At 35.7% G+C, this 27,061-nt stretch overlaps 1 protein-coding gene and 1 long non-coding RNA gene across 3 annotated transcripts in view; one reads left to right on the top strand and one right to left on the bottom strand.

The window, feature by feature from the left end:
• Nucleotides 1-3,591: 3,591 nt before the first annotated feature.
• Nucleotides 3,592-9,924, bottom strand: LOC145663759 (uncharacterized). Its single transcript, XR_014127265.1, has 3 exons — nucleotides 9,769-9,924; nucleotides 5,929-6,068; nucleotides 3,592-3,800 (listed from the first exon to the last, which is right to left on the bottom strand). It is a non-coding gene; the product is annotated as an uncharacterized LOC145663759 (long non-coding RNA).
• Nucleotides 9,925-10,234: 310 nt separating this feature from the next.
• LOC145664778 (uncharacterized) overlaps nucleotides 10,235-27,061 on the top strand; it is a 55,813-nt gene continuing 38,986 nt past the window's right edge. For both annotated transcript variants that reach the window (XR_014127517.1, XM_081731734.1), the window contains exon 1: nucleotides 10,235-10,702. Coding sequence is in view for 1 of the 2 variants with exons in the window: in XM_081731734.1 (XP_081587860.1) it covers nucleotides 10,541-10,702 (162 nt within the window). In the remaining variant the exon portion in view is untranslated. The remainder of the gene's footprint in view (nucleotides 10,703-27,061) is intronic.

Below are 27,061 nucleotides of genomic sequence, written 5' to 3'. Positions count from 1 at the left end.
AATTGAAGTCATATTTTTTCACATTTTTAAAGTTTTGGACCTAAAAGTAACGCGTTAGTAAAGCGTTACTTTCGAAGTAAAGTAACTGTTACTTTTTGGGGCAAGTAACGCGTTACTAACGCGTTACATTTTAAAAGAAAGTAAAGTAACTTGTAACGCGTTACATTTTTACAAGTAACTTACCCAACACTGGCCACAGCTAACGGCATTCTTCTGAAATCTGAGCAATTCATTATACAATGAGCTATACCCCATCTTACTAAGCGTATCTAGGAGGAATTTAGATCGATAATGATGGTGCATCTGTATTGCTAATCCAATCTGCAATAGTGCAATGACAGCTCTGGGTCTTGCTACTTGTACAGTTGCTTGTCCGATACTAGCAGTTTTCTGTTGAATTTGTTTCCCCACAAATATTTTATACAACATGTTTCGTAAGGTTTCTGGAATAATGAATTTGAGAGTCGAGTCGAGTGTTAGACCCTCAATTTTTGGGTAATAATCAGTAGAAGACGATACATTTTCTTTGATATCAGCCTTGCTGCCGTATCAATTATGGCTCTCTGTTTTGCATCGTAATCACTTTGTACTTGTGAATCTTGATAGAAAGAACGCAGTAGTCTTCTCTTTAAAGGTGACAATGTTGTTCAAGCCATCACCCTCAGCAATGAAGATTGTGTCCCCGTAATGTTCAACCAGCTTCTTCTTAAGATATATTCTACTATAAGGAGATAAATTGTCACTATTCAAAAACTCCTTCGTTTTTTCTTGAAGGTTAATATGGTTAATTGCTTCTCATCATTTTCTTCAAAATAAACACACATTTGTAAGAAAGCCTGTTCTTGGGTAGCATCTTTAGGGCGTCCACATTTCTTGCGCTTTTCTACACAGGTAGACGAATCATCCCGAAATTGATGTGGTACCGTAGATCATATCCGGTGCGAAAATTCATACTACACACATGATGATATATGCAGTCAGCTGCATAAAGGTCTCCACCATAGTATTCAATCCTCGCTTTTACTTTCAGTGACCACTCATCTGTACGACTTTCACAGCATTCCTTGATGGTTCTAGAAAATGCATCTGTCCTTACATAGCTATAGTCGGAACTTCCAAGAGAAACACGTGTCCCACAAAAAAGACAATCACTCTTACTCGTGAAAGGCCCAGCAGATACACGTTGACTTTTCCTAGGTTCGGATTTACTGGATTCGCGTTTCTTCGATTCAATGTCCTTTTTATTCACATAAGGTTCCCGACATCGCACGTGTACCTTGCAACCAGCAATGACAAAAACATTATCACCCCTCAGAACACTTCCTGCATTTATATCATTGCACCCTTTTCAAGAATTTGAGTTACGGCACCGTTTGTCAAACTGTTTTTGCAGGTAGGACAGTTTTCGCTAGAATTAACATTCATTATACCAACTTGAAACAAAAGAAAACATTCTTAATACCATCAAATGAGTAGTCTGAAACAACAAATTAAAAAATATATAATTCAAAAAAGGTTGAGATTAACTAAATTAGTAGAAATACATTTATTCAGTACTAAAACTGCAAGTTTGTTGGCAAATAATTGTTCTTAAAAATAAGAAAGTTATAGTTTTATTCGATTTCTTTTTAGATTAGCGGAGACCATCTTGAAAAAGTCTCTTCCGGTTTCAAAATCATGGTAGATTTCCTTTTCTATTAATCAGTGCACATGATGGAGATGAAAAATGTAATAAGTTTGGTGGGAAAAATAACTGTTATACGATAAAATTTATGAAAGTTATAGGATTTTTGGTGATTTTTGAAGTTATTGGCGGACATCTTGAAAAGGCCACTTCCGGTTGCCAGATTTTGGTAAAAATGAAATTCCGCCAATCATTGCACTTGGTAGAGACAAAAACCGCTCACAGACCTTTTGTTGGAATTTGTTTTAGATTAATGTTTCTTTTTCAATAAATTGACCCGACTATTAGGTTGTTTCCAACTGCTGGCTGAGTTTATGTGTGGAGAACGCCAGCACAAGCGTACGATACAAACTGTCTATTACCAAGAGTGAAGCATGGCTGTGGTTCAATGATTATTTGGGCAGCAATATCCTGGTATTCTGCTGAAACCATCATCACCACCCTGCTTAGTCATGTCACTGTCAAGGACTACGTAACCATTTCGAGTGACAAGCTGCAACCCATGATGCAAACTTTGTTTCCAGATGGTAATGCAATGTTTCAAAGATGACAAAGCATCTGTTCATACAGCTCACATCGTCCAGGAATGATTAGATAAGCACGAAGATGAATGATTGAGGTGTGTGAATGATGATGGGAGGTTGCTTGGAAAGGAACAGGAATATTCCGAAAACCCTACGGATACGATAATTTTAACCACAAACTTACTTGGTCGTGAGAACAAGCCTCCCCTCCCCAAACACACCAAAGGTAAGCATCTACCGTTGAGCCACCGTGCCCTAACTAATCAGTGAGAAAATGTTAGGCTAAAGGAGCGACAACTAATGTTGAATGTAGATTTGAAAAAATAGAAACTGGTGAGGAGGATATTGTTTAAAACAAAAGATCCTAAAATACCTGATAGAAGGTATGATGGAAGCACAAGAACAAGGAGAGAAAACACCAACTGATGAAAGCTATGAACATAAGATAATTTCATATACAGTAAGTAAATATAACATGTTAAGCTGAGCATTAGTTTGGTTTATTGAAGCTTCATAATTTCCAGGAATTGACCTGCCAGAGATGGCAGAATACAGGCACGTACGGAGGAATTTATTTCGGAAGGGGTCCAAATTCATTATAAGGATAAATTATATTAATTTTTCTTTAAAATTACACCTAAAATATGACTAAATTTACAATAAAGTCTGGATTTTGCAGGGAGTTTGCAGACTACGTATGATGAAAATCATTATTGTTACGCAAACTTTTTTCATGTTTTCTTTATGTTATTAATTCTATTTTTATATGATTACCTGACACAAGTTCTTGAAAACTCCGTTAACTTTTGATTTGATTGTATCAAATTATCAATATCATGGACTGGTAATGCAAGTGTGTACACTTCTGAGTACTCTTTGTATTGGATAATCTTTTACTACCAACCGTCTCCCTTGGGTACTGGCTCCTGGAATAGTTCCTAAAGAAGCAATTGACAACAACTTGGTTCAGAGCTCATGTCCCGTTCAAGCGAAAATTCATAAAAATAGGAAATAGATACTACAACATGGATAGCCTCAGTGGTTCGAAAATCAAGGTTGGACTGTATTTTATCTCTACGCATATGTAAGCATATATACGACTGTCGAGCTGACAGTTCTATAAGCATTCGTACACAGAGGTAAAAGTGGATCTGAAATGGTAAGGGGATGCATGACGTCACGCTGTCCCCAATACCTTTTTTTGCCCATTGTTTTTTTAGGAAACGGGGGGACGCCATATATATTTTTGGAAGTGAGGTAACGCCATACCCCACGTTCCCCCTCACGTTTACCCCTGTTCGTACACAGATAAATGAAAAAGAAAAAATACCGTAAACGAATTCCTATTTATTAAAAGAATAATTAACACTTCTGACCAGAGTAAATACATTTATTTATTAAAAACTAAAATACAGTGTAACGGTTTCCACAATTTAAGGTTATCTTCATCAGACACTAGCTGCAGTTAGTGTCACACACACTAAAACACTATTCACCTGGATAAGTAGTTTTCACTGTTAACGAGGTAGTGGATACTGGGAGGCTTGAGGTGAGTAAGTGAGGCTATTGCGTGCTTCTTCTTTGGAGCATACCTGCATGCAAAACAAGAAAAGTCCAGAACGAAGAAAGAAAATAACTTTTTCACTTGGATAAAATACTAATTTTGCATGATGGTTTAAAGCCGGCGAAAATATACAGTCTATCCAATAAGTGAGTTGTGTAGCCGACCTAACGGTCATACTTTACTACTTTAAGTAAATTTACTACGTATTTCCATGCAGGTTGTCAGAATGTATTCACGTTTTTGAGGACTTACACTTAATAAACCATCAAATTTACATCACCCGCTTATAAGTAAATGTTTCAATCTACTTCATGATATATAAATTTCCTAACTGCGTATTGCAAACCAAAGTTGATCATTCTACAAGAATATTTTACTGTGCTATAAGAATATTTGACAATATTTTATAGCTTCGGAACACAATTGTGAGACGTTAAATAAATCTTGTAGTATGGAACTGGAAATGACTTCAAGATATAGACACGGAAAATAGGGAAAGCTAGTTGGTAGAAGAGAAATGCAGTACAATGAAAACGAATATATCTGAAAAGCTAGACTAAGAAACTAATATAATTGTCAATTTAACAAATTGATAAGAAAATCAAAAACAAAACAAATTGTATTTTGAAATGATATACTAGAAAGCACGTGGAAGAACAGGAAGATGATAATTCAAGATTTCTGTACAACTAATTCGTAGTTGTTTAGTATATTTTACAAATATTTCATTTTTTAACCAAGAAAGCATAAACAGACACTAGATTCTCCCATATCCCCTGGAGATTTTTGCTTGTAGGGCCTACCTAAACAAAGAAAATATTTGGACGGGATCAAGATGGCCGGGCTGTTAAGTATTCGAGCGTCTTTTATTCATTTTCTTTTTTTATTTCGTTTTTAATTACAAATCAATTTTACTTTTAGACAAAAATTAGTTTCTTTCAATCTTTATGAGCTCCTTCATGGCTAAGCGGTTAACGTACGCGCCTATGCCGTGAGAGACCCGGGTTCGTTTCCCGGCGGGAGCTCATGTTCGGATTCCACATTAATCAGTAGGTCCCATCTCACATAGCCTAGCTGCTGAAAGAGACGTTAAATTCAACTTACAATCTTTGTATTATGCTACATAATTTATGTGTGTCTGGCGCCTCTACCCCCACTACTTTTTTTCAATTTTAGTTTAGAAACAAATCTATTTAGAACAAGCCAATTCATCCATGTTGGAACGGGCCATCTTTTCATTGATAATTTTATCAAAAAATAATTCAAACAAAACTAGTGAAACAGTCGACTGGGCCTTAAGGCTCCGACTGCCTTTCAAAAAAAATCACTCGTAACGGAGATAACTGGAACTGGAACTGGAAAAAACTTCAGAACATGTCAAGCCTGATCTGTTAATGTATAGTTTACGAATTGGGGCATGGTTTCAATGGGAGTAGGGGTTGCAGCAATGAAAATTTGAAACTGAGGACAGACATTTCTAGAGCGAAAAGATATTTACTAATGGATCGGAAGATGAATATTTCAAAAAGAATCTAACCAAAATATGTAGGTTATTTGTTCCGAGTCTTGCTGACTACAAGAAACATGGCACAAAATATATGAAATTTGTGGCACGGACGGTAAATTTAACTGTTTTCTAGATACATTTTTCTTTTTCTTTAATATTGTCTTTCCCAAAGACAACTACAATAAAGTTAGGTGAGGAAATGATGGGTTACTACTGGGATTAGGACTTCTAAATTCAAACTACTTGAGATATCAAATAAATAAATAAATAGTCCTAACGCCTCAATTTAGTGAATATGTAAGATACTATAAAAAGACGTATAAAAGAGCCATAAAAACGGCAAAGCTGTTATACAGTACTAATTACATCTTAGCAGCGAGGAATAAAAGTAAAGCTATGTGGAAGTCAATAAACGGTATGATGCGTAAAGTAAAAGCTACAGGATTTTATGAAATACAAATTAATATGACTCAAATAAGATTTCAAATCGTTTAAATAAATACTTCTTAACTTTAGAAACATTTAACCCTATCAAAGCAGCTCATCATGAAAATGACTATAAGTTACAGAACGGAATATCTAAATTGCTTTTTCTGAAGCCAACTACACCGTATGAAATCTTGCAAATAGTAAAAAGCTCAAAAAGTACCTGCTCTTCAGGATAGGACAAAGTGCCATTCGTGATTGTAAAGGAATGTTCTCTTCTTATTGCACATCATCTCTGTCATATAATAAATCATTCATTTTTGACTAATTTTTCCTACGCGGTTTAAGTTAGTTAGAGTTCACCTGTGTACAAAAAGAGAAATAAGTTGGAGTTAACTATCGTCCTATTTCGTTTTGTCGTGCTTTTCTAAAATATTTGAGTTAGCATTGAGAGCGCGACTAAGTAACTTTTTTGCTTTTAATAATATAATATCAAAAAGTCAACACACGAGTTTCAAAGCCAGAAGTCAACCAACCCTGCAATATTTAATTTCATTTCTGATGTAGCCATGGATATAAATAAAAGAAAGCATGTACGAGGGAGGTTCAATAATTATTGTCCCCGGCATATTTAAAATAGTTGAGCTGGGATGGATGATGGGGGATGTTGTAGCCTAATGTCTTAGATGTCTGTATGCTAAATTTCAGAACCATAGTTGCTATATTAATATTCTTTTTTGTCGTTTCAGGTGTGAGAGGTGTCACCTAACTTGAAAAATGGAGAAAAACGAACAACGAGCTGTCATCAAGTACCTCGAGAAAAAGGGGTTAAGTCCAAAGGAGATTCACGAGGACATGATCAGTGTGTTGGGTAATGGGGCTCCTTTCTACCAGGTGGTAAAGAACTGGTGCAGCGACTTCCGTTGTGGCAGGGAAAGCTGTCAACAGGCCCCTGGTGCTGGTCCTCCAACAACAGCATGCATGCCAGAAAACATTGATGCTGTGCATGAGGCGATTATAGCAGACAGACGAATCGCGGTGCAACAGTTGGCAGACATCATGCACATCTCTGTAGGCTCAGTGGAAACCATTGTGCATGAACACTTGGGATTCAGAAAGATGTCAGCACGATAGGTACCCAAAATGTTATCTCGTGAACATCAGAAAGACAGAGTTCGATGTTCAAAGGCTGGTTTGGAGGTTATGGGGGCAGATCTGAAACAGCTCTGCGATAGATTTGTGACAGTGGATGAGACGTGACTCCATCACTATGATCCCGAGTCTAAACGACAGAGCATGGAGTGGCGGCACAGCAGTTCGCCTCCCCCACGCAAGTTCAAGGTGCAAGCATCAGCACGCAAGGTTATGGCCACAATTTTTTTGGATGCGAAGGGTGTGCTCCTTATTGACTACTTGGAGGTTGGACACACTATCAAGGGGGCCTATTATGCAGCCCTAATCCCTAAGTTACGCGAAGCAATCAAGGAAAAACGGCGCGGGATGTTGCAGCGAATAGTGCCGTTCCACCAAGATAATGCTCCGGCCCACAAAAGCCATCTTACTGGTGCCGCAATCCATGCTGCTGGTTTTGATGTCTTGGAACATCCTCCCTAATCACCCGACCTCGCCCCTAGTGACTTTCATTTGTTCCCAAAGTTGAAAGAGCACCTCAAGGGGAAGAAGTTTCACTCAAATGCAGCTGTCATTGAAGCTGTGAAGGAATGGCTCACGGCTCAGCCAGAGACTTTCTTTGAAGCTGGCATAGTAGCTTTACAGCATAGGTGGAAGAAGTGCATTACTATGAAAGGACACTTTTTGGAAAAATAATACTCCTTATAGGTCAGGGACAATAATTATTGAACCATCCTCGTAATTAGTATTTTTGTTGATTTATTTATAAGGCGTTCGATTCTATAGGCCATGGGATTATGCTAGAAAAATTGTATTCTAATGGTATCAGAGGTGTGACATACAATTGGGAAAGTCGTATTTATCTGAAGGTAGTCAAACTGTTAACATCTGTAAAGAGGTAAATGGCAGAAGAGAAATGTTTAAATCATCTATATTGAAAATGATCAAAAGGAGAACAACAGTGTCAATATTAGGTCCTCTTTTGTTTGTTATGTACATTAATGATCTAGTTAACAATTTGGGCTGTGTCAAATCAAACTAGAATTGTCAAATTTCGATTCCCGGACCAAAGAAATGAAGTTGTAAAAATAACTCTAAATTCAACAGAATTATGTCAATCAAAATCTGTTCTACGGGTATATGTTAACGAAGATTTAACGTGAAATACTCATGTTGAATACATTAATAGTAAACTTAGTTCACTACGCTTCGCATTCCGTAGATTGCAAGGCAGTATGTGTAAGGAAGTTGTCATGTTCTCATAGATACTATAGTATTTTTTTTTTTTAATAATAAACTATGGTGTTATATTTTGGGGGCATTCGAGAAAAAGTACTACTACATTCTAAATACAGAAAAAAATAGAATAATGTTTAATATGCCCAAATGATCCTCATACAACTCTTTCGTGGCTAAGCGGTTAGCGTGCGTGCCTTTGGCGCGCGAGACCTGGGTTCGATTCCCAGCGGGAACTCATGTGGTTTGGATTCCACGTTAATCAGTAGGTCCACTTCTCATATAGCCTCGCTGCTGTACGGGACGTAAAACTCAAAATCAACTAAACAATTCTCATGTAAAAATGTTTTTTCTTAAATATAAATTATTGACATTACCTAGTTTATATATACAAGGTGTTAATGAACTATACCGACAAACTGGAAAGAGGTGATTCCTCACATCAAAATAAGAAAAAAGTTTATATGGACCTATGGCGAAAAGCACATAGTTTCAGAGCTAGGGCTGTCCAAAATTGCGAAAAAGCCAAATTTTAACAGGCTCTATTTGAATTCCAGAAACTTTGGATGATGGTTCTTATCAGTGTAAAGGAAGCCACGCATACAGAATCCAGGAATGCATATTTCATTAATTTTCAGTGGCTGTACATAGTATTCCATACAGGGTTAAATTTCCAGACATGCCGTGAACCGAATTTTGAGATATGTTCTGACTTTATGATTGGTCCAAAGTAGGCAAACGATAAGACTTGATAGCAGTGAACACAGAACTCTTTGGAGCATGTCGGAAGTGTAAAGAATCGTTAGAAACACGGTTTCTCGTACTCGGGAAAACGCATGCTGTGATGATTTCTTTCACGCTCATAAGTGAAGAAAACGTGAAACATACCGTGACGAAATACAATGCATCATACATTATTTCGAATACAAAAAAACATGGAGCTGCCGGTTCCTAACACTTCCGACCTCCCTCTGAAGCACTGGATGTCCGTTGTTGTCAAGGCTTACCTCCTGCCTACTTTGGACCCTCCTCGAAATCAGGGTATATCTGGAAATTCTATTGAGAGCATATCTGAGAATGACACCCTGTAGAAAATATCCTGTATACCTATTGAAAATTGACGAAGTATGCAGTTTTGGATTGTGTATGCGTGGCTTCTTTTACACTGATAAGGACCACCATCCAAAGTTTCCGGAATTCGAAATAGGGCCTGTTGAAATTTGGCTTTTTCGCAATTTTGGACAGCCCTAGCTCTGAAACTATGCACTTTTCGCCATAGGTCCATGTAAGCTTTTTCTCTTATTTTGATGTGAGGAATCACCTCTTACAGTTTGTCGGTATAGTTCATTAACACCCTATATATATATATATATATATATATATATATATATATATATATATATATATATATATATAGGATGGTATATATCGCACAATCATCTATGTAAGCGGACACAAGGGTTTGTTTGCATTAGCTAATACGATTCACTCATACAATACTAGGCAGAATTGTAATATGCAGCCTATATCATCCAGCAGAACTATGCAAATTTTAGCAAAACTGTTTATATGAATTGTGTAAAATTGTATAACAAATTACCGACCAAGTATAAGGACATTAACAGATAACGGGTATTCAGAAATGCTCTGTTACAATTACTGTTCGAAAAAAAGTTATTACTCTGTTGAAACTTACCTTACTGATAACATATAGAGAACTATTCCATATACGTATTACAACTGTAAAACTTAATTCGGGAATATCCTCATATTGTAAGCTATGAACAGGCAAATAAATATGAATAAAAATAATAAGTTTGTTTTAGAATATTTTCAATGGTGGCCATTTTTACTTGATAGTCAAAACAGCATTGCCACTTTTTCTCGCTTATTATTTATTACGGTTAATAGCACAAATTAAATGTTCAAAATGGCACAATCCAGCATAAACGTAGTATGATTGTTTCAGCCTAATTTGAAATTAGTTGGAATAATTTTGATTGGTGATGATTTTCACTTGACTGTCAAATCGGCGTCGCCATTTTATTTGCATTATTATTTATTCCGTTTCATAACATAAACGAAAATTTGAACGGCACAATCCAGTACAAACATGCACAATCATTTCCAAATCATGTTTAACATTTTGGAATATATTTTAAGTATTTTAGGTATTGGGACATTTTGGGTTAGTGATCGGGAATATAGTAGAAAGGTCTTGGCAACAATGCTACCGTTGTCCTTGTGTTGTGATGGGCATGTAAATATTTTTATTTTATGTGTCATAATTTTGTTATTGTCCCCGGAAGGGAATTGTGTGATGTTATTTAAATGGTTAGAAGACAGATACATATGTTGCCTTCATAAAAACAACCTGCTCATGAAAAATGTACATTCAGGGGTGCAAGTTCTTGTGTAGATTAGTGAGTCATTGTGTGGTATTATGATTTTTGTTTTGGAAAGAACACATGGCTCAAGTAACAAATATAGCCATGCATTCAATGCCTGCGAATTATTACGAATGGTGCCGATTGTGCTTGTCACCTGAAGGTGCAAAATTAGCTATATTTGAAGAAGAAGGCCGGAGGCATAATCTTTCTTTCAAAATACGAACATGTGTATCATTACTGGTAAGTTGACTTCAGAGTCTGCGACTGTCAAATCTTTTGTGATGATAGTAATCACGTTGATATTTTTAGCCTGAATGTCTGGGATAGCTTAAATTGAATGTTGGAAAACTAATGAGCTTAGTTCTTTGTTTGTAACCGAACAATATTAAAGAGAAAATATAACCATAGACATAAATAATGCTTTTATGCTTGCTGTTAATTCACAATGTTAATGTACACCTGAAAGGTCAAACACACTGTATTGATGTTGAAAAACTGACATCAGCGCGAATAATGTTAGGCGCTGTACTAAAGACGATAAACTTAAGCTTTATGATATCTGTTTGAACAAGCTTTTTCGGATCTCTGTAGTGGTGTTCCTATTATTGCTAATGGCTAGTACAAAGATAATTTAATACAAATGTGGGAGTACGCTGGACGTGAATTTCAGCAAACATCTATGTTTCACCTTCATAGATCATTGCTGCTGTCTGGATTTTAAGCAGGAATATTTGTAAGTTCTCGCAGGAATGAGTACAAATATGATCAAAATTTTATCAAGAGAAGGATAGTTTAATTAAAAGTGTCAACCTTTCATATATAGAACAACTCACGTATAGTTCTAGTTTAGATAAACATACCTAAATTCATTCTTTCGGGTTAAGCGCCTTAACGACGGACCAATTTTAGGAAATTTCCCGGGTCAATTGGAGAAGTTATTTGTTTGTGAGAAAGAATGAGTACAAGGCAGATACGGGGAATAGTAAAAGTTAAGAAAGTGATTGTTCTTGATGATGTTAGCGGCTGTATGTGGAGGCGGATGGACTATTTCGCGGAGAGGTACACTTGTTTTACTATACGGATTCAGAAATTGTAAAATGTACGAACAATTTTGGCGAATCTTTAATTTGCCCATTTCATGTCGAGAACAGAACCCAACCAACTCTGTCGGGCTTCTAACCCGTTCCTACTACTACTGTTACTACTCTTACTCCTGCTTTTACTACTATTAATACTTATACTATGGATCCATATTAAAGTAATACTGCACGCCTAATGTAACGTGATCTAACGTAACTTAATGTAGTCCAACAAAATATAACCGAATGCAATACATTTCGGTGCTTTTTACAGTTTTCAAAGTGGTCCGGCGATACAGCACAAATGTCCTTCTTTCGTTAGGAATTTAACTAAATACTACTTTAGGAAATGTTTCTTAACTTTACTTACGGGTTAAATTCCAAAGTTGGGCGTCCGTTTCCAGCGAAATTTTTAAAATTTACAGGAAAGATATGGATAATTTGATCATTTGTGTGCTTGATAACATATAAGAGTCTCGAAAAACCTGTTTATTTGTTATATATAAGCGGTTATAAACATGGGACTATACGGCGAGCGGAGGGAACTACTTGGCGCAAGGTAACCGAACAGTTGCATTGTGGGAAAGAACGAGCATTTATGTTATCAACATGGCGAATGTACAAGGGCAATGAACTAGCAGTTTTAACATTTGTGAAGCAATACGTTGATTACGAGCAAAATCTTTTAAAAGTTTGTGAAGAGCACGGATTAATGAACCTAATAACAAATTGCAGAAAGTGTGGAAAGAAGATAACAGCGAAAAAACTTGACGAAAGCGGACGCCCAACTTTGGAATATATGCCTTACTTACTAACCATTTGTATGATCACACTAGTACCAACTTCTGGTATATTTTTAGCATATGTTCAATGCAGTAGGTTAAACTCCAGATATATGTACACTTCCACTGACACTAGCACACTGAGTGATAAGAAAAAATTAAAATACACCGAAAGACAGTTTTGAAGGTGCTAACCTCTTTTGGCGGTAAACGAAAATAATGCTCTTAGGTGTTTTTTCACCCTGGCTTAGTAATTAAGGGTTAAATGAGTTGCGTATTACTTGGTGCAGATTCATTTTTGGAGGGCTAACCCATTATAGGTTACTTATATCATAAAAACTACAGTGCAAGAAGTAGTAACCAAGTAGTAGGGACCCACTTAAAAGCTAGAATTCTATCTAACCGAGACGGAGCAGGCGGCAACACAGGGGCATGCGCGTCTGTAGGGAGTAGGCGCTTCAGCGATGGTAGGTATACGGATTCACGAAAAACTCTTCATATGACAAAAACATGCCTTGTATGTGGCACAGCTTTGCGACATTTTTATAATCACTTTGTACACTCCCTTCACATAATACTTGTCTTCATCATGTCTTCCTTATGAAGTATGACATGGTAAAGAGTATGCTTTGCACTTCATATTTCTACCGTGTTATAAATCTGAAAGTAAGATCCCGATAAGTTCTTATATTTCGAGAATTAACAAATTGAACTTTCAAAATAACGTCACATTTCTTCCGTAAATTTTACAAATCTGTGTTTACCTAAATGGGACAGCACCAAGACTATAATGCGGTAACGTGTTACAGAAGGGGGTCATCTGCATACAATGTCAGATTTTTCACTCTTTGGGGAAAAAACAAAAAGCGTGGTAGAATACGGTTGGGTAAAGTAGTGTATGTTCTTTTCTTTGTGGCCCGAGAACTATTCTGTTCTTTTATATAACAAGTATTAAAAGTCTTTGTTCCTTGTAAATGAATATTCGTCTATGTATCAGAAATATCGAGTAGTTTTTTGCTGTTTGTAGAGTGTTCTTTTCTCATTTTTATCCAATTCGTATCTTTCAATTAGTTGCATCGTGTTTCAGTATTTAAGCGTTCACCTTTGATGTAAAGGTGCATATTTTGATCGCAGTAAATTGTCACAGAACTCCCTTAGAATAAGTATTTCAGATGCAAATTAAGAATTTGACAAATGAGACATAAATGTACTAGTTCACAAGAAAAGGGTAAGTAGTAATTGATAGGTGAACCAACAGTTTATTTTTAGAAGTACCTAGGCTACCTAAAGAACTTATTTCTGTAAGTGCTATGCTTCTCATTAAAATAATGAGGTGTAAAGAAACACATTCATTACCATATAACTTCCCATATACGAGGATATAGTATAAACTTTCTAACGCATTATCTGCAGTTCCTCAAGTTGTCTGCAATGACGTAGTATGGCGCTCGTGCAAGCGCCTTTGGCACCCTAACCCTGTGTACTATTCGCCTATTTTCGTTCTCTCAATCTCCAACCCTGTTCGGTAGGCTAACAAATCCTCACATGCAAGCATCTTAGTGCAGACAATAGCATGAGGGTGTTTACGGTGCCAGAGGGTCTGCTTTATTTGAAGAAAAACAGTATATTTGTAGTCATTATCTGTCGTTACTGTTTGTCCACATAGGAAGGTGCGGCATGATGAATTCCTAAATGCACGATATAATATAACTTCTGAATTCATTAAGAAAGAGATTTTTCTTTAAAAAAATAGAAAGAGTAGTATATTTATGGAGATTCTTAACCTCCCTGGTATTCCAGTTTTTCTCGTTCATGCACGAATTAAATGCGGTTTCACACCAATCTTAGTTCTTGCAACTAATTAAGTAATCAGTTAATAAAAAAAAAGCTTATATATTATTTTTGAGAGCAGATGTAGAGAAATAAGCAAGCGTGTACCAGCCACACCTTAGTGTAATGACTATGGCTCGGATCTGTTTGAAAATATGCATTCACTGATGCTCTTAAAAATTGTAAACTATGACCAAAAACAACCAAAAACAAAGACATCGTTGTTTTTCAATTGATTCATCCAGTTCCAAAAAGGCTCTTGTCCATTTATATCAAATCTCAGAAAACCGACGAAAACTGTAGGATCGATGCGTTTTGTAAAACTGAAAATACTTGAGGATGTTCAAGTTTTTCCCGTGAACACACTAAAGTATTTCCAGTTCTACAAAACATACAGATCCTGCATTTAAAAAAAAAAAATCTGGGATTTGCTGTAAATGGGCGAGAGCCGTTTTCGAACTGGACAACTCAATACTATAGGCCCTAATAGTATCATATTAATAACAAGCGTGAAACTACTTATATCAGAGAATCTTCTTGCATATTCGCCTGCCCAGTCAGAATGACCTCTGGAGCCACAGGGACGATAGCAGATGGCTCTTTTTTTTATCACTGCTAGTTTGTTCACGAGATCAGAAAGACGATTCAGTTAACCAGGTTCTATAGTAAATGAATGAACGAATACGATTGGTAGAAAGTCAATATGAACTATGTCCACTTTCACATAACAGCAGAAACTGGCGGCTAAAGTTGTGAGAATATTGTAACGTACGCTAGAAATTTTCATATAGAACTGTTAACAATAAATTTTCTTAAATTTTGACACTTTTTACATGTAATAGATGTTTTCTATCACAAACAGAATAGAGTAACGTGGGGCAATTTCAGCAAGTTCCTATAATTTCAATGTATTACAATTTTATAGCTCAATTCAGTGTAACATGTGTTATTTTGCATAACCTACAAACAGCAGGCATAATTGTTTAAAATAATTGGTTTTAGTAGTTGTTATGAGCAATAAAAAAAAGAACTGCTTCTATCCGCCACATAGGTATTTCATAAACATTTTGTATGGCGTTAATTTTTAAGCTACCCTTTTTTTAAAAAAACTGTTCCTAGTAATATGGGTGATTTTATCATGTTCCAAAGCAGGATCAAAAAATAATCATGGTAGTTGTTACAATAAATTAGAAGAATAAAATACAATAAAATAATTTTTGTTGTCATTAAAGAACGAATGCTGCAATAGAGAGTGTCAATAATATGCAAAAATCAGATTATTTGTTATAATTTACACTTTTCTTCAAATTCATTAATAGTATAAATAGAATTATTTACGAAAAATGGTTATTGTAATCGGGTTTCAAATCGACGTTACACATCCGTCGAGAAGACTAGTAATACATTATACAGTTTCATGCCAATATATTTATATCTTCTTTGGGTTGTGTTTAGCTTAATATGTAGAGTGTCTAAATCACCTTTACGTCTTGTATTATATGAGTGAATATTATTGCGATAACCAATACCATCTTGATTTTCTCTAACGTGCATAAGACATCTAAAAATGTACAATGAAGGAACTGTCATGATCTGAATTTCCTTAAAGAATGGTCTACATGATGCAGTATCTGGCAAACCTTTCATTGCTCTTATAGCTTTCTTTTAACATTTGAAGATAATTTGACCTCCCGATGAATTACCAAACACCGTGCTCGGGGGTTTTCTCGGGGTTTTCCCGTTTCCTCCCACTTTCTTTATTCCACCGTTTCATTCATTTCTCATCATCGTCTCCTTTAGCCTAATCGGCATAACCGTGGAACGTAAGATTTCATTTTTCCGATGAATTACCCCACAATAATATACCGTATTGTAAATGTCAATGACAAAAGTATAATATGCTGTAATAAGCAGAGTTTCAGTAACTATTGTCCTTAGTTTGCGAATTAAAAAAAATATTCTAGATAGATTTTCAAATGTTCTAGATAGGTTTTTTTTTCATAGATTTTCAGATGTTGCAAATAGATTTTTTTTTCATAGATTTTCAGTGTATACATTCCACTCAGTATATACATTCCAATTTAGCTTGAAATCTAGATTCCCAGAAGTTTTATAGAATGGCATGCATCTAAATCATTCATATAATTACCAAGATAAAAATGAATGGTTTAAGTCTCAGATTCATTGAGATAAACTTTGTTATACTTTAACAATGTTAATGACATTTCTAGCATTTTGTCGTTTTTAATTTTAACTCCCATTAAAGTTTTATCGGTACTTAGAAGTGTTGTGTCATCAACGTATAAAACAGATTTATATGCCAGAAAACTTGAGAAGTCATTTACATACATAAGAAAGAGTAAAGGTAAACACACTTCCCTGCGACAGCCTGATGTTACGTTCAAAAAACTCAACTTTCGTTTGCAATATGAACAGTCTATTACTGACATAGAACTTCATTAATGACAATTTACCTAACATTATGAAAATATGATTTTCAGCCAATGAATCGTGTGACACTGCATCGAAAGCTTTACTCAGATCTAGCAATGCTACACACGTATATAAATTATTTTCAAAATTTTCTAATATACGTGTTTGAAAAATGTGGTGTTGGCGCAGAATGGTGTGCATATCATGGACCGAAGGGAAAAGGAATGAAGACGTACTAAAGGAAGCTAATGAAGGACGAGAGATCATGAAGATAATAGGGGAAAAAAAAAACAGGGTGCTTGGCCATCTTATTTGGCACTCCGATTGAATCACCGTGCTGACAGAGGGAAAGGGAGAAGGATAATCAAGAAGAGAAAGACCAAGGATAGAAAATCTAGGAAAGGCAAAAGGATAGAATTACGAAGAAGAGACCTTATCAAAGTATAAAACAGCTCTCCCAAAGGAGAGAAAAGTTTTAAAATTTCCATGTTGCCCACCAACCTATGGTTGAGGTAAACAAGGAGAAGATATTTTACACACTCGTAGCCGTGGAAAACTCCAATCTGAATCTAAAATGCATAGTGTAGAGCAGTTTATTCATTTCAAGGAAGTTTGATAATTGATTTTTAATATATTGCTCAAAAACTTTGGTTATAATTTGCACTTTGGAGACACAATGATAGTTATTATGTTTACTTTTATCGTTTTTCTTATGTATGGGTACTGTGATTGTCAATTTAAGGCAGTCAGAGGAAGATTTCCTCTAGAAGCATCCAAGAAAGGTAAACTAAAGGTTCAGTTATAGCATCAGCTATTTTTTTTAACAAGTTCTTAGAAAATTCATAAAAATCTCACTGTTCGAAAGTTTCAGTTTACTAACGATTGATAAAACTGTTCTTGTAGCCTATTTATTGCAGTCCATGAAAAATTTGACACAATATCACTTACATTTTGCTAATTAACTTCTAAAGTCAAAATCTTGATTTTTCGGAGAAAGAGTTTTCATCTTTTGAAAGTATTCATTGAACTCCTTTACAGATGTTTGTATTGGGCCTCAAACGGCGCGTTTTCCAATTTTCTTACTAACTATAGATCAAGTTGCTGTACACTCATTCTTTGAACTATTTATGAAGTTTTAATTCGCAGTAATTTTTGCTGTTTTTATCTCTTTTTCTGTGTATCTTTTCAGTAGTTTTATATTTTTCTTTTTAGCAGTCGGTAATTAATCCTGTAGTATTGGTAATATTATGCAGTATGATTAGTCTGTCCCGTTGTGATTTAAATCTGTTTCCATATATTTACTTCCACGTATAATACTTCTCTTAACCTTTTCCGAACAGTATTCATTCAGATATGTAATCAAAATGCGCATAAAATTATTATAAGCTCTCGAATTTCTGGTACAGTTTATTTATTTTCCCAATTTAAGTTCCTTAATCTAGATGTTTAATTTTGATGTGAATTTCACTTAATAATCTGAACCTTTTAGTTAACACAATAATTAAACACTTTTTGTTTGGTGTTACAGGAAACAAATGCTATACTCTTTTGTGGTCAACTAAAAACGACGTACAGTGCCGCATAATAAGCTACTTTTTTCTTCGTTAGTATAAACATTATCCAAACTTTTTTTTTTCTGTGGGCTGATCATTAGTGTAATAAAATTCATGGGACTTAATTATATCGCCACTATAAAATATTTTGTGATTTTTGTACTTATTAAAATAACTATTTACCTTCTCCCAGGCAATAAGATAAATATTTATATCTGAAGTCGGTGTCCGACGCGATGAAATAACTACTAGTCTCTTTTGTTTAAGTAAGAATCCAGCTACTTCAAAATGCTGTTCACACCCACGTCTGTATCAGCTTTACCTTATTTATATATTTATTTAACAATCACCAGATACAGCTCAGAGGCCATTTTACACTGGATATCAAGCAACAGTAATAACAATGGAAAGGATTTGGGAAGGTATCGACCAGGGCCTGTTTAGTAGGTACGATGCCGGCATTTGCCTGGTAGGACAGGAAAACCCCAGTCAGGATGGTCGGCAGTGGGAATCGAGCCCACGACCTCCCGAATGCGAAACCAACGCTCTACCACTTGAGCTACTTCGCTTGGTAGCTCGGTATGGCCCGAAACCGAAGAACTAGTGGATACTGAGAGATTGAACTACAGATGCCGAAGTTCACAGCGCGTTTTTATTCCAGCTTCGCATAAGTGGAAGAGTGTCACGTCATGGTATGAAAGTCCCCTCTACGCGATGTTGCACCCTAGGAGCAATCACAGTAACGTATCACGATTATGAACCGAGGCTAAGGCATACGGTGATAATAATGTTGGAAAGAAGAAGGTGAGAAGAAACAGGAAAACCCCAAGAAAATCTACACGATGTGTGTCCATCACAGAATTCACTTTGCGAGACCTGGTACCGAACTAGGGACCCCACGCACAAGAGGTGAGCGCTCTACATCTGAGCCAATGTGGCCCCACCTTAAATTGTGTTGCGTACACCCGGTCATTTTGGCCATTCAGGGACTACTCTTTGGTGGTAAAGAGGTTGTGCGAGTTACCTATGAACCGCTGAAGAAGCTGCTGTGCTCGTATGATCCTCTTAGCTGCAATTATTAAATGTTATTTGCGACGTCTGTAGGCTCGAACCCCTAGACCCTCGCACAATATTGATCATCTAGGTGCGGTTTCATTTTTCGCCTTGACACTTTGCTTCTGCATCGGCTTATGCTAGGAGTCAGATGAGGCCATATCTGATGACCTGTGAATTTGTGACTGGATGCCAGTTAGTATCTCTTTATGGTTCGATAGACGAACACACAGGTAATCACAAGTCGCTCCAGGAAGTTTAATAGTATCTCATCGGCGCGGTCTTACTTGCCTTATACAGACCCACAACGGTTATTCTTTTCTTGTTTGCACCTTACCTCCATCAGAAAAAAAAGGCGTGTGATTAAAACGTTATGATCTCAGGCTATCATACTGTATACTATTTCCTTCTAACATGTCGCGCTTTGATATATTCTATTTGAAGACGTGGATCTTTTGGGAAAGGGACACGTCACTCCTCCTCTCAAAATAAAGAAAAAGAAAAAAGAAAGAAAATGTAGAAAAGGACATGGAGAAAGGTTGAAAGTACTTACATGGAAGAAGTAAAGAAATAGGAGGAACATATAAATTTCATATTAGTGACCAACCTGAAAAAACCCACTTTGAAACCCACTTGGGTTTTTGAGCTTTTTGGTAGTATATTATCGGTACAACTAAGGTGATCACATTGAAAGTGACTTTTATCAGATTTTGGACTTCCCTTGGGCGAATTAGATGCTTTCATGTTAGAGTATACAACAACATTCAATGTTAGACCTATATAAAGTTCTGAATGCACTGAATGAATAAAAAAGCTTATCTTAGCTTGAGATAATTATAAGAAAAATTAATGTATGGATTGTGTTTATAGCCTATTTGAAGTAAAATACGCAATTTCATATTTTAGAAAATACTTTCCGTGAATAGTGTGCTCGGCGACGCCGTGAGGCGTTATCCCTCATACATTTGACGAGTTTAAGGGCATAGGTGCCTGTACCACCAGTAAATATGTAAATACATTACAAGCTAATAGTATTATTTCATATATTAGATGGTAGCACAAGTAATCTTCACTAAAATTTTGTTTTCCAACAACAGCAGTTTAGTTCAGTCATCAGTTGCTACTCTTTAAATAAGCATTCTGGAGAATAAACATCAGCAACAGCGTAAAAATTGTCAGATTTAAGAAGCTTAACACTCGGAGTTCCGAAGGCTATGTAACCCTACTATTTCAGGTGCTGAATTTAAACTTCCGTACTAGTGGAAGTGTCGATGTACAGTAATGGAAGTTGCATTTTCGGGGAAAACCCGTTATGAGAAAAGTGCTCGGGAAATTCCCGCAATTGAATGCACAAAGCATTGGAAGTGAATACTTCAACAATAAAACTATTTATTTTAATCTGGAAGATATTTAATTTCATTTAACACATTTACCTTATAAAATAGGAATTATTTCTTTGTTAATTGTTTTAAATTCATTTTCGAGAAAGAACCGTCTTGTTAGTGCTAGGGAAATTCCCGTAATTGAACGTGCCAGGTATCGGAAGTGAACTTCAACAATAAAACCATTTACTTTACGATGGAAAATATTTGCCATATAAGATATTTTGAAACATTTATTTTATAATACGTGAATTATATCTTTGTTTTAAATTAATATATTTGGTACTCATACTGTATTTGGCGAACGTTACTGATACTCCTGGAATGATTCGATCTACATTTGTTCGTTTGTCTGCCACTACCACACACACATTACAGGGTACAACTTTTGGTCTTTTAAGTTTAAATTTTCTGGGTATAAGCACGAGATACACTAAATTTCCTGCATAGATTTTGGCGACATACCAACGTAAAATTTCAAAATGGCAGCATTTTTTTTTTTTTTCAAAATAGCGGGTATCCACGCTACAAAGCGCAATTTTCGATCTTTTAAAAACACATTTTCAGAGAGAAGCACCAGACACTAAATTAGCTGTGTATGTATTTTGGTGGCGATCCAGCGTAAAATTTCAAAATGGCGGCCATTTTTCAACTAGCGTGTATCCACGCTACTGGGTGCAGTTTTCGGACTTTTAAGTTGAAATTTTGAGGGTAGAAGCAAAAGACATTCTAAATTTGCTGTATAGATTTTCTCGGCGATTCAATATAAAATTTCAAAATGTCGGCCATTTTTTCAAAACAGTAGTGAACAGAGAATTGTTGCAAGTTGCGACAATGACAATCTTAAAATATAAATCACATTTTAACACTTTTACCCCAAAGACATTGAAATATTTCGAAAAAACCCAATTAAACCCGATAAAACCAATAAAACCCGAAAATACCCGAAAAAACCTTATGGGCCCAGGTGGGTTGGGTTTTTTCAAAAATACCCGGTTTTTTTCAAACCCTGGTCCCGACGCACTTCCATGCATTTAGTTTTCTCTGCATTTTCTTCTAAACCCAAGTCACTGCAAGCGTTTAATAAGACCCTGCATTTCTTTCTATTGTTGAAAATATTATTATGTATAAAAAATATTTGAAGTCTGTTTGTGTCAAGCCTAACAAATTAGTGCATAACAGGGATGCAAACTGGTCAGTAAAGTTAGTATTTTAGGCTCTTTGGAAGGTTAAACAATTGTCAAAATAGCCGAAGCCTTGCCTATTCCTTACAAAGAAGGCACACTTAGGTTAGAAGACGATGAGATCACAACTAGTGAAAAAAGAATAGATGTTTATTGGAACCAATTTTTCCAAAAGACGAACATTTTAGGAGAGCATAAATTTCCAACGGTGTTAAAAATTGTGAAAGCAGCCCCTCTTACTTTCACATGGCTCAGCTGAAGTTGAGAGTTTTCAGGCTCTCTATGCATTATGATCCCTGATAGTGCGAACATATCAGAAAGGGTTCTCAATGCCTATTTACACATTAAGAGAGCTCTACATGAGATATATGTTGGGAAGCAGTGGCGTAGAGAGGGAGGGAAGAGCCCCCCCCCCAAAGAGGTCCGACAATGTACTGTGGTACTTTGATGTTTGTAATTTTTCTATATGTACCTATAACAGCACTTGGGCCTCCCCCCCCCCCCCCAAACACACATCCTGGCTACGCTACTGATGGGAAGGCACATCTTATATATGTATCTAAAGAGCTTTTTGATCTGGCATATACTGCATAGAAGAGTTAGAGAGAGTTCTGTGAGCAGCAGAGGAAATTGAAGGAACAACAACAAGAAAGAGAAGCAAAGGAAAAACAGCGGGCAGCTGAAGAAAAAGAATGTACCTAACAACGTCTAAGGGATGAAGAAAAAGAAGAAGAGAAGAGACAACCATCTGATAGGTTACTGAAGAAAGCAGATGAACTGTTGAGAAAGGCCATTAAGAACAAGGAAATTGTTGGAGGCGATGTAGCACAAGTAATGCTTGTCAGTGCCACAAAGTTGAAGAAAGAAGCTGACGAAAAGAAACAAAAGACTGATAAAATTCAGAAAAGTGTAGAAAAACGAGTCTTCATTAATTACTACCTTTTTTCAAGAAAAGTCCCTAAAAGGAGTGAACATAATAATAAGATTCTTAAGTTTGTATGAGTAAAAGGAGGCAAGGGAAATTGACCTGAGCAGCTGCAGTTATTAGTGCAATTTAATTTTCTATGTACTTGGTTTTGCTTAGACAGTTTTACAAAGTCAATCTTGGTATTTTTTCATCTCTTGAATTTAATATACTTATTATCATATCATATTGCAAGATTTGTTAATAACTGAGTTAACATTTGCTTACAGCTGTTCAGTGGGGAGTAGGGTGACCAATTAGTATTTTCAGTGTTTGGTCAGTATTTTCAGATTTAAAGTCAGTAATTTTGACCTCAAAAATAGTTTGCATCCCTGCTAATATAAAATTAGTTTGGATGGCGATTTTATAAGGCATTAATGTGTTTGCTTTGGCATAAACTTCAAAAAATGCTTAAAGGTAATATTAATGAATTTTATGTTGTTTTTTTTTTTTTTTTTAGCACTTTTATTATTTTCTACTTTTCAGCGCTTTTGTTCAAGTCGGTTAATATTTTTCATAAAAAAGTTGTTATTTTCTGTTATTCAGTAGTTTAGTTAGATAACTAAAAGTGGGACCCTAACTTCCTGTAAAATGGGTAGCCGTACGAAACATACGTGACCAAATATAAGTATATATACCTATTAGGTACCTAATATATGTAGGTGTATTAATCGGTCTACTTGTTTAACGGAATTATACGTGAGCTCCTCCGTGGCTAAGCGGTCAGCGTACGCGCCTTTGGCATGGGAGACTCGAGTTCGATTCCCGACGGTAGCTCATGTGGTTCGGATTCCACGTCTTATATAGCCTCGATGCTGAACGGGACGTTAAACTTAAAATCAACTCCACTCAATTATACGTGAACTCCATACACGTTATTAACACTGTCATCAGATCTTGAAAATAATCGTATGGAACCTGCGAAAAGTTACGTTGAAGATACGTGTGAACATGCACTTAATGAAACCGGTTAATTACGGTATTAACACTTGAGTCGCTGAAGAGTTTCACAGTTAGCTCCGAAGACTATTCTAAGAACCAATGAAAGTTATTTGAATCCACTGCAAAAAGTAAGTGAATAAAATTTGTGCATTTTTTCAAAGTTATACGTAATCATACATGCAATCAGGAACGCACCCACGGGGAAAGGTCCATCGGGCCTAGACCTCTTCTCCCCAAACATTTGTACACTTCTTCAATAAAACTCCACTTGTTTAACAGGGAAATGATTGATATAGCATGAAAATTTGATCTTACACTTCATCTGTACTCTTTCTCTTATAAAAAACATACTTGTTCTATCATTTTATTTGTTTGTTTGTTTGTGAAAATATAGGTGGAAGTATTTTACAATCAATTATCGTCTTTTCTAATGCAGAATAATACCCGTACAATACTACGTAGACGTAGTGGCTTGTAATATTGGACCCCCAACAAAAGTTTCTGGGTGCGCGCCTGCATACAATTATGGTATGAACACTGTCAGCCGTTGAAAACTTGCATAGTCTAGCTCCCAAGCTACTATTAGATCGTCACGAAGTCTATACGGGACCAACAAGAAAGAATACTCTTTCAAACAAAATAGAAACAATAAAAGTCGGTAAATCTGTGTCGAAGTTATGAGTGAAAATGAGCACATTAGAAGTCGAGTAATATGTTTTTTTACACTGTACCGGTTGAGATGTTTCATCAAGGTTCTCATAGACCTGGAAAATCAGGGATTGTCAAGGAATTTGATTTTTGTCAGGAAAATTATAGAAAAGTTTTTTAATGTCAGGGAAACAAAGGAGCCGTTCTCGATAACCATGAAACTTCTCAATAGTTGATAGTGTTAATATCGTAGTTAACCGACTTCATTGTGTGCATATTCACGTATAACTTCAATACAGATGTACCGATTTTAATGATTCTTTCAGTTTTAATGATACTTTCTTGCAGGTTCTATATAAATGTTATTAAGATCTAATGACAGTCCTTGGAAAGTTGGATCTTGAAACTGATAGTCTGTAATACCGTGTGTATATTCACGTATAATTCCGTATCGCGTAGACTAATTTATATATATATATATATATATATATATATATATATATATATATATATATATATATTGGTCACATGTGTTTCGTAGGCTGACCCATTTTAAATGAAGTAGTGCTCTAGCTTTAGTTAAGGTATCTAACTAAACTGATAAAGTTACGAAAAAGTGGAAAAATTACACAAACTTTTATTATGATGGATGAATGTTTGTTAGGGAAAACAGTTTACAAAAATCTGTAGAAACCTTGTTTATAGTCTAGCTCCGAAGACTTATCTGTTATTTAGAGTTAACAACCCATGAAGAATAAGAGTCAAACCCCCATATAATGCAAGTTTCAACATATGGATACAAAATAATTTTGCAGGATAAACTGCATAAAAAAATAATCATTCCAACAAAACATAATATATATATATATATATATATAGTTTCGTTGGGGGATTCCAAGACTCCAGTGATCCCTTCAGGTGTGGCTATATCTGCCAAGGGTGAAAAGATGAATCTCTCTCTTCCTCTCTTCTCAATGAACAGCAAATACAATAATTCGCTAAATAAAGCCTTGTTTTTAATTCAATGGCTTATGTTTTATTTGAGGCTTCGGAATCCCTCTTTGGATGGAGCTAAAATTAATGAAAAATAAAAGGTTCAATAAATGGGTAACTTTCGTAAAAAATATTTTATTTTGATAGTATTATGTGTATTTTATTCGTGCCTGTCCCACAGTCCTTAGTGCTTGATGTTGAAACAGTCATGAAGTAACAGTGAATTTAGCCCCATAATGTAAAACGAATACCCCCTCCCCATTTAAAATATACATCTTTATATATGTGTTTGTATTCCACGATAACTTTCGTAAAATATATTCGATTTTGATGTAATGACCAAGAATATAGAGTGTCTTTGCACGTCCCCTTCCAATCTCCAATTCGATTTTAAAAATACGTTCCACACTAAGTTTTGTTTTTAAAAAGTCTCATTTTCAGGATTAAGATTTATTCACGTTAGTTGGAACCCAAATTGGTGAGGGGTAAGACGATGAAAAATTCAACTATTAGAAAATAAATAAATAAATAAATAAATGGTCGCAACTAGAATACACAGCATCACTAATCACTGGTATCTTCCAACAGGCGACAGTGCGACAATGTCGCAGAAAGAGAATACAGCTTGCAGAAAGATTGGCTAACCTGTAGACGAAAATTATTGCCTCTGACAGATTATTCTGTGAATAAAAGTTACTGTTGCAAAAGGATTTTCTTTCTCCGTACATAAAACACGATTCAGAACAATTCAACGTTTGATAGTCATGATAATATACCGACAAACTTGAGAGACGCCAAAGGGGAAAGTAAGCGGTACGTACAGTTGCCAGTGCTAATGCATGCAGCCGAGCCGAGGCCCTAGCAGACAACTGTCAGGTAGCGGGATGCTTACTGGGCCATTGCACATTGCTTGGTAGTGCTTGGTCGTGGTTATAATGTGCTTGTGATACTTAGAAAATGGCTACCTAAGGACGATTTGTAAAAGCTGGGTTTCTTATGAGTAACCGCCCTGCAGCCAGTAATTTTTCGTTTGAAGAGATTGGCACAAGTGGTATGTTGGCTTACATGCAAATAAATGGACCACCTGCTGGTTACAAGAAAAACATTTTTTTTTTTTAATGGCTTTATGTAAAGAAATATGGTAGTCACCCACAATAATTTCAAGCCTATTTCTAGAGACAAATTAATGTCTAAAGAGGTGACATTCAAAATTGTACGAGGAATCAAGGATACTTAAATGATGCATTCCATATTTTAAGGTGATTAAGAAGTAACTGTAATTCTTTTTTAGTGAATATATGTGGTGATTTCTTGATTGGTTACTTATTAAATTATTATACAGCTCTTTAAGCTCCCTGTATATTTCTCCATGAATAAAAAAGCCTACAAGTGAAAGAAGTTTAGGAAAACAGGAACAGAAAAACAATAAAAGCTTTTTTTCTTTTCTTTTATGTTTTTGAAAATTTTATGTTATTTATCTACGCCATGACAAATGATTGCAGAAAGTTTTTGGATTTTTCGGAAGTCGCCGCAGAAAGTTGAAAATCGTTCTGATTTGGAGCTGGTATCTTGGTTCGATTCATTCATATAATTCTATCTCAGGCGATCTCTATATGTTAGTAATTACGTTCTCTAACTGCATTATAATTATGAAGTGTTGTTTGATACTTATCAGATGTATGTATATTTTTGTTCTGATTCGTGTGTATACCAGCATAATTATTTTTTGCCTAACATTCTCATTTTTGGCGTGGTT

Source organism: Thermobia domestica, chromosome 11, assembly GCF_964235325.1.
Source record: "Thermobia domestica chromosome 11, izTheDome1.hap1.1, whole genome shotgun sequence".
NCBI lineage: Eukaryota > Metazoa > Arthropoda > Insecta > Zygentoma > Lepismatidae > Thermobia > Thermobia domestica.
The sequence above is the reverse complement of the archived record's forward strand: the minus strand, read 5'-3'. Positions and strand labels throughout refer to the sequence as shown.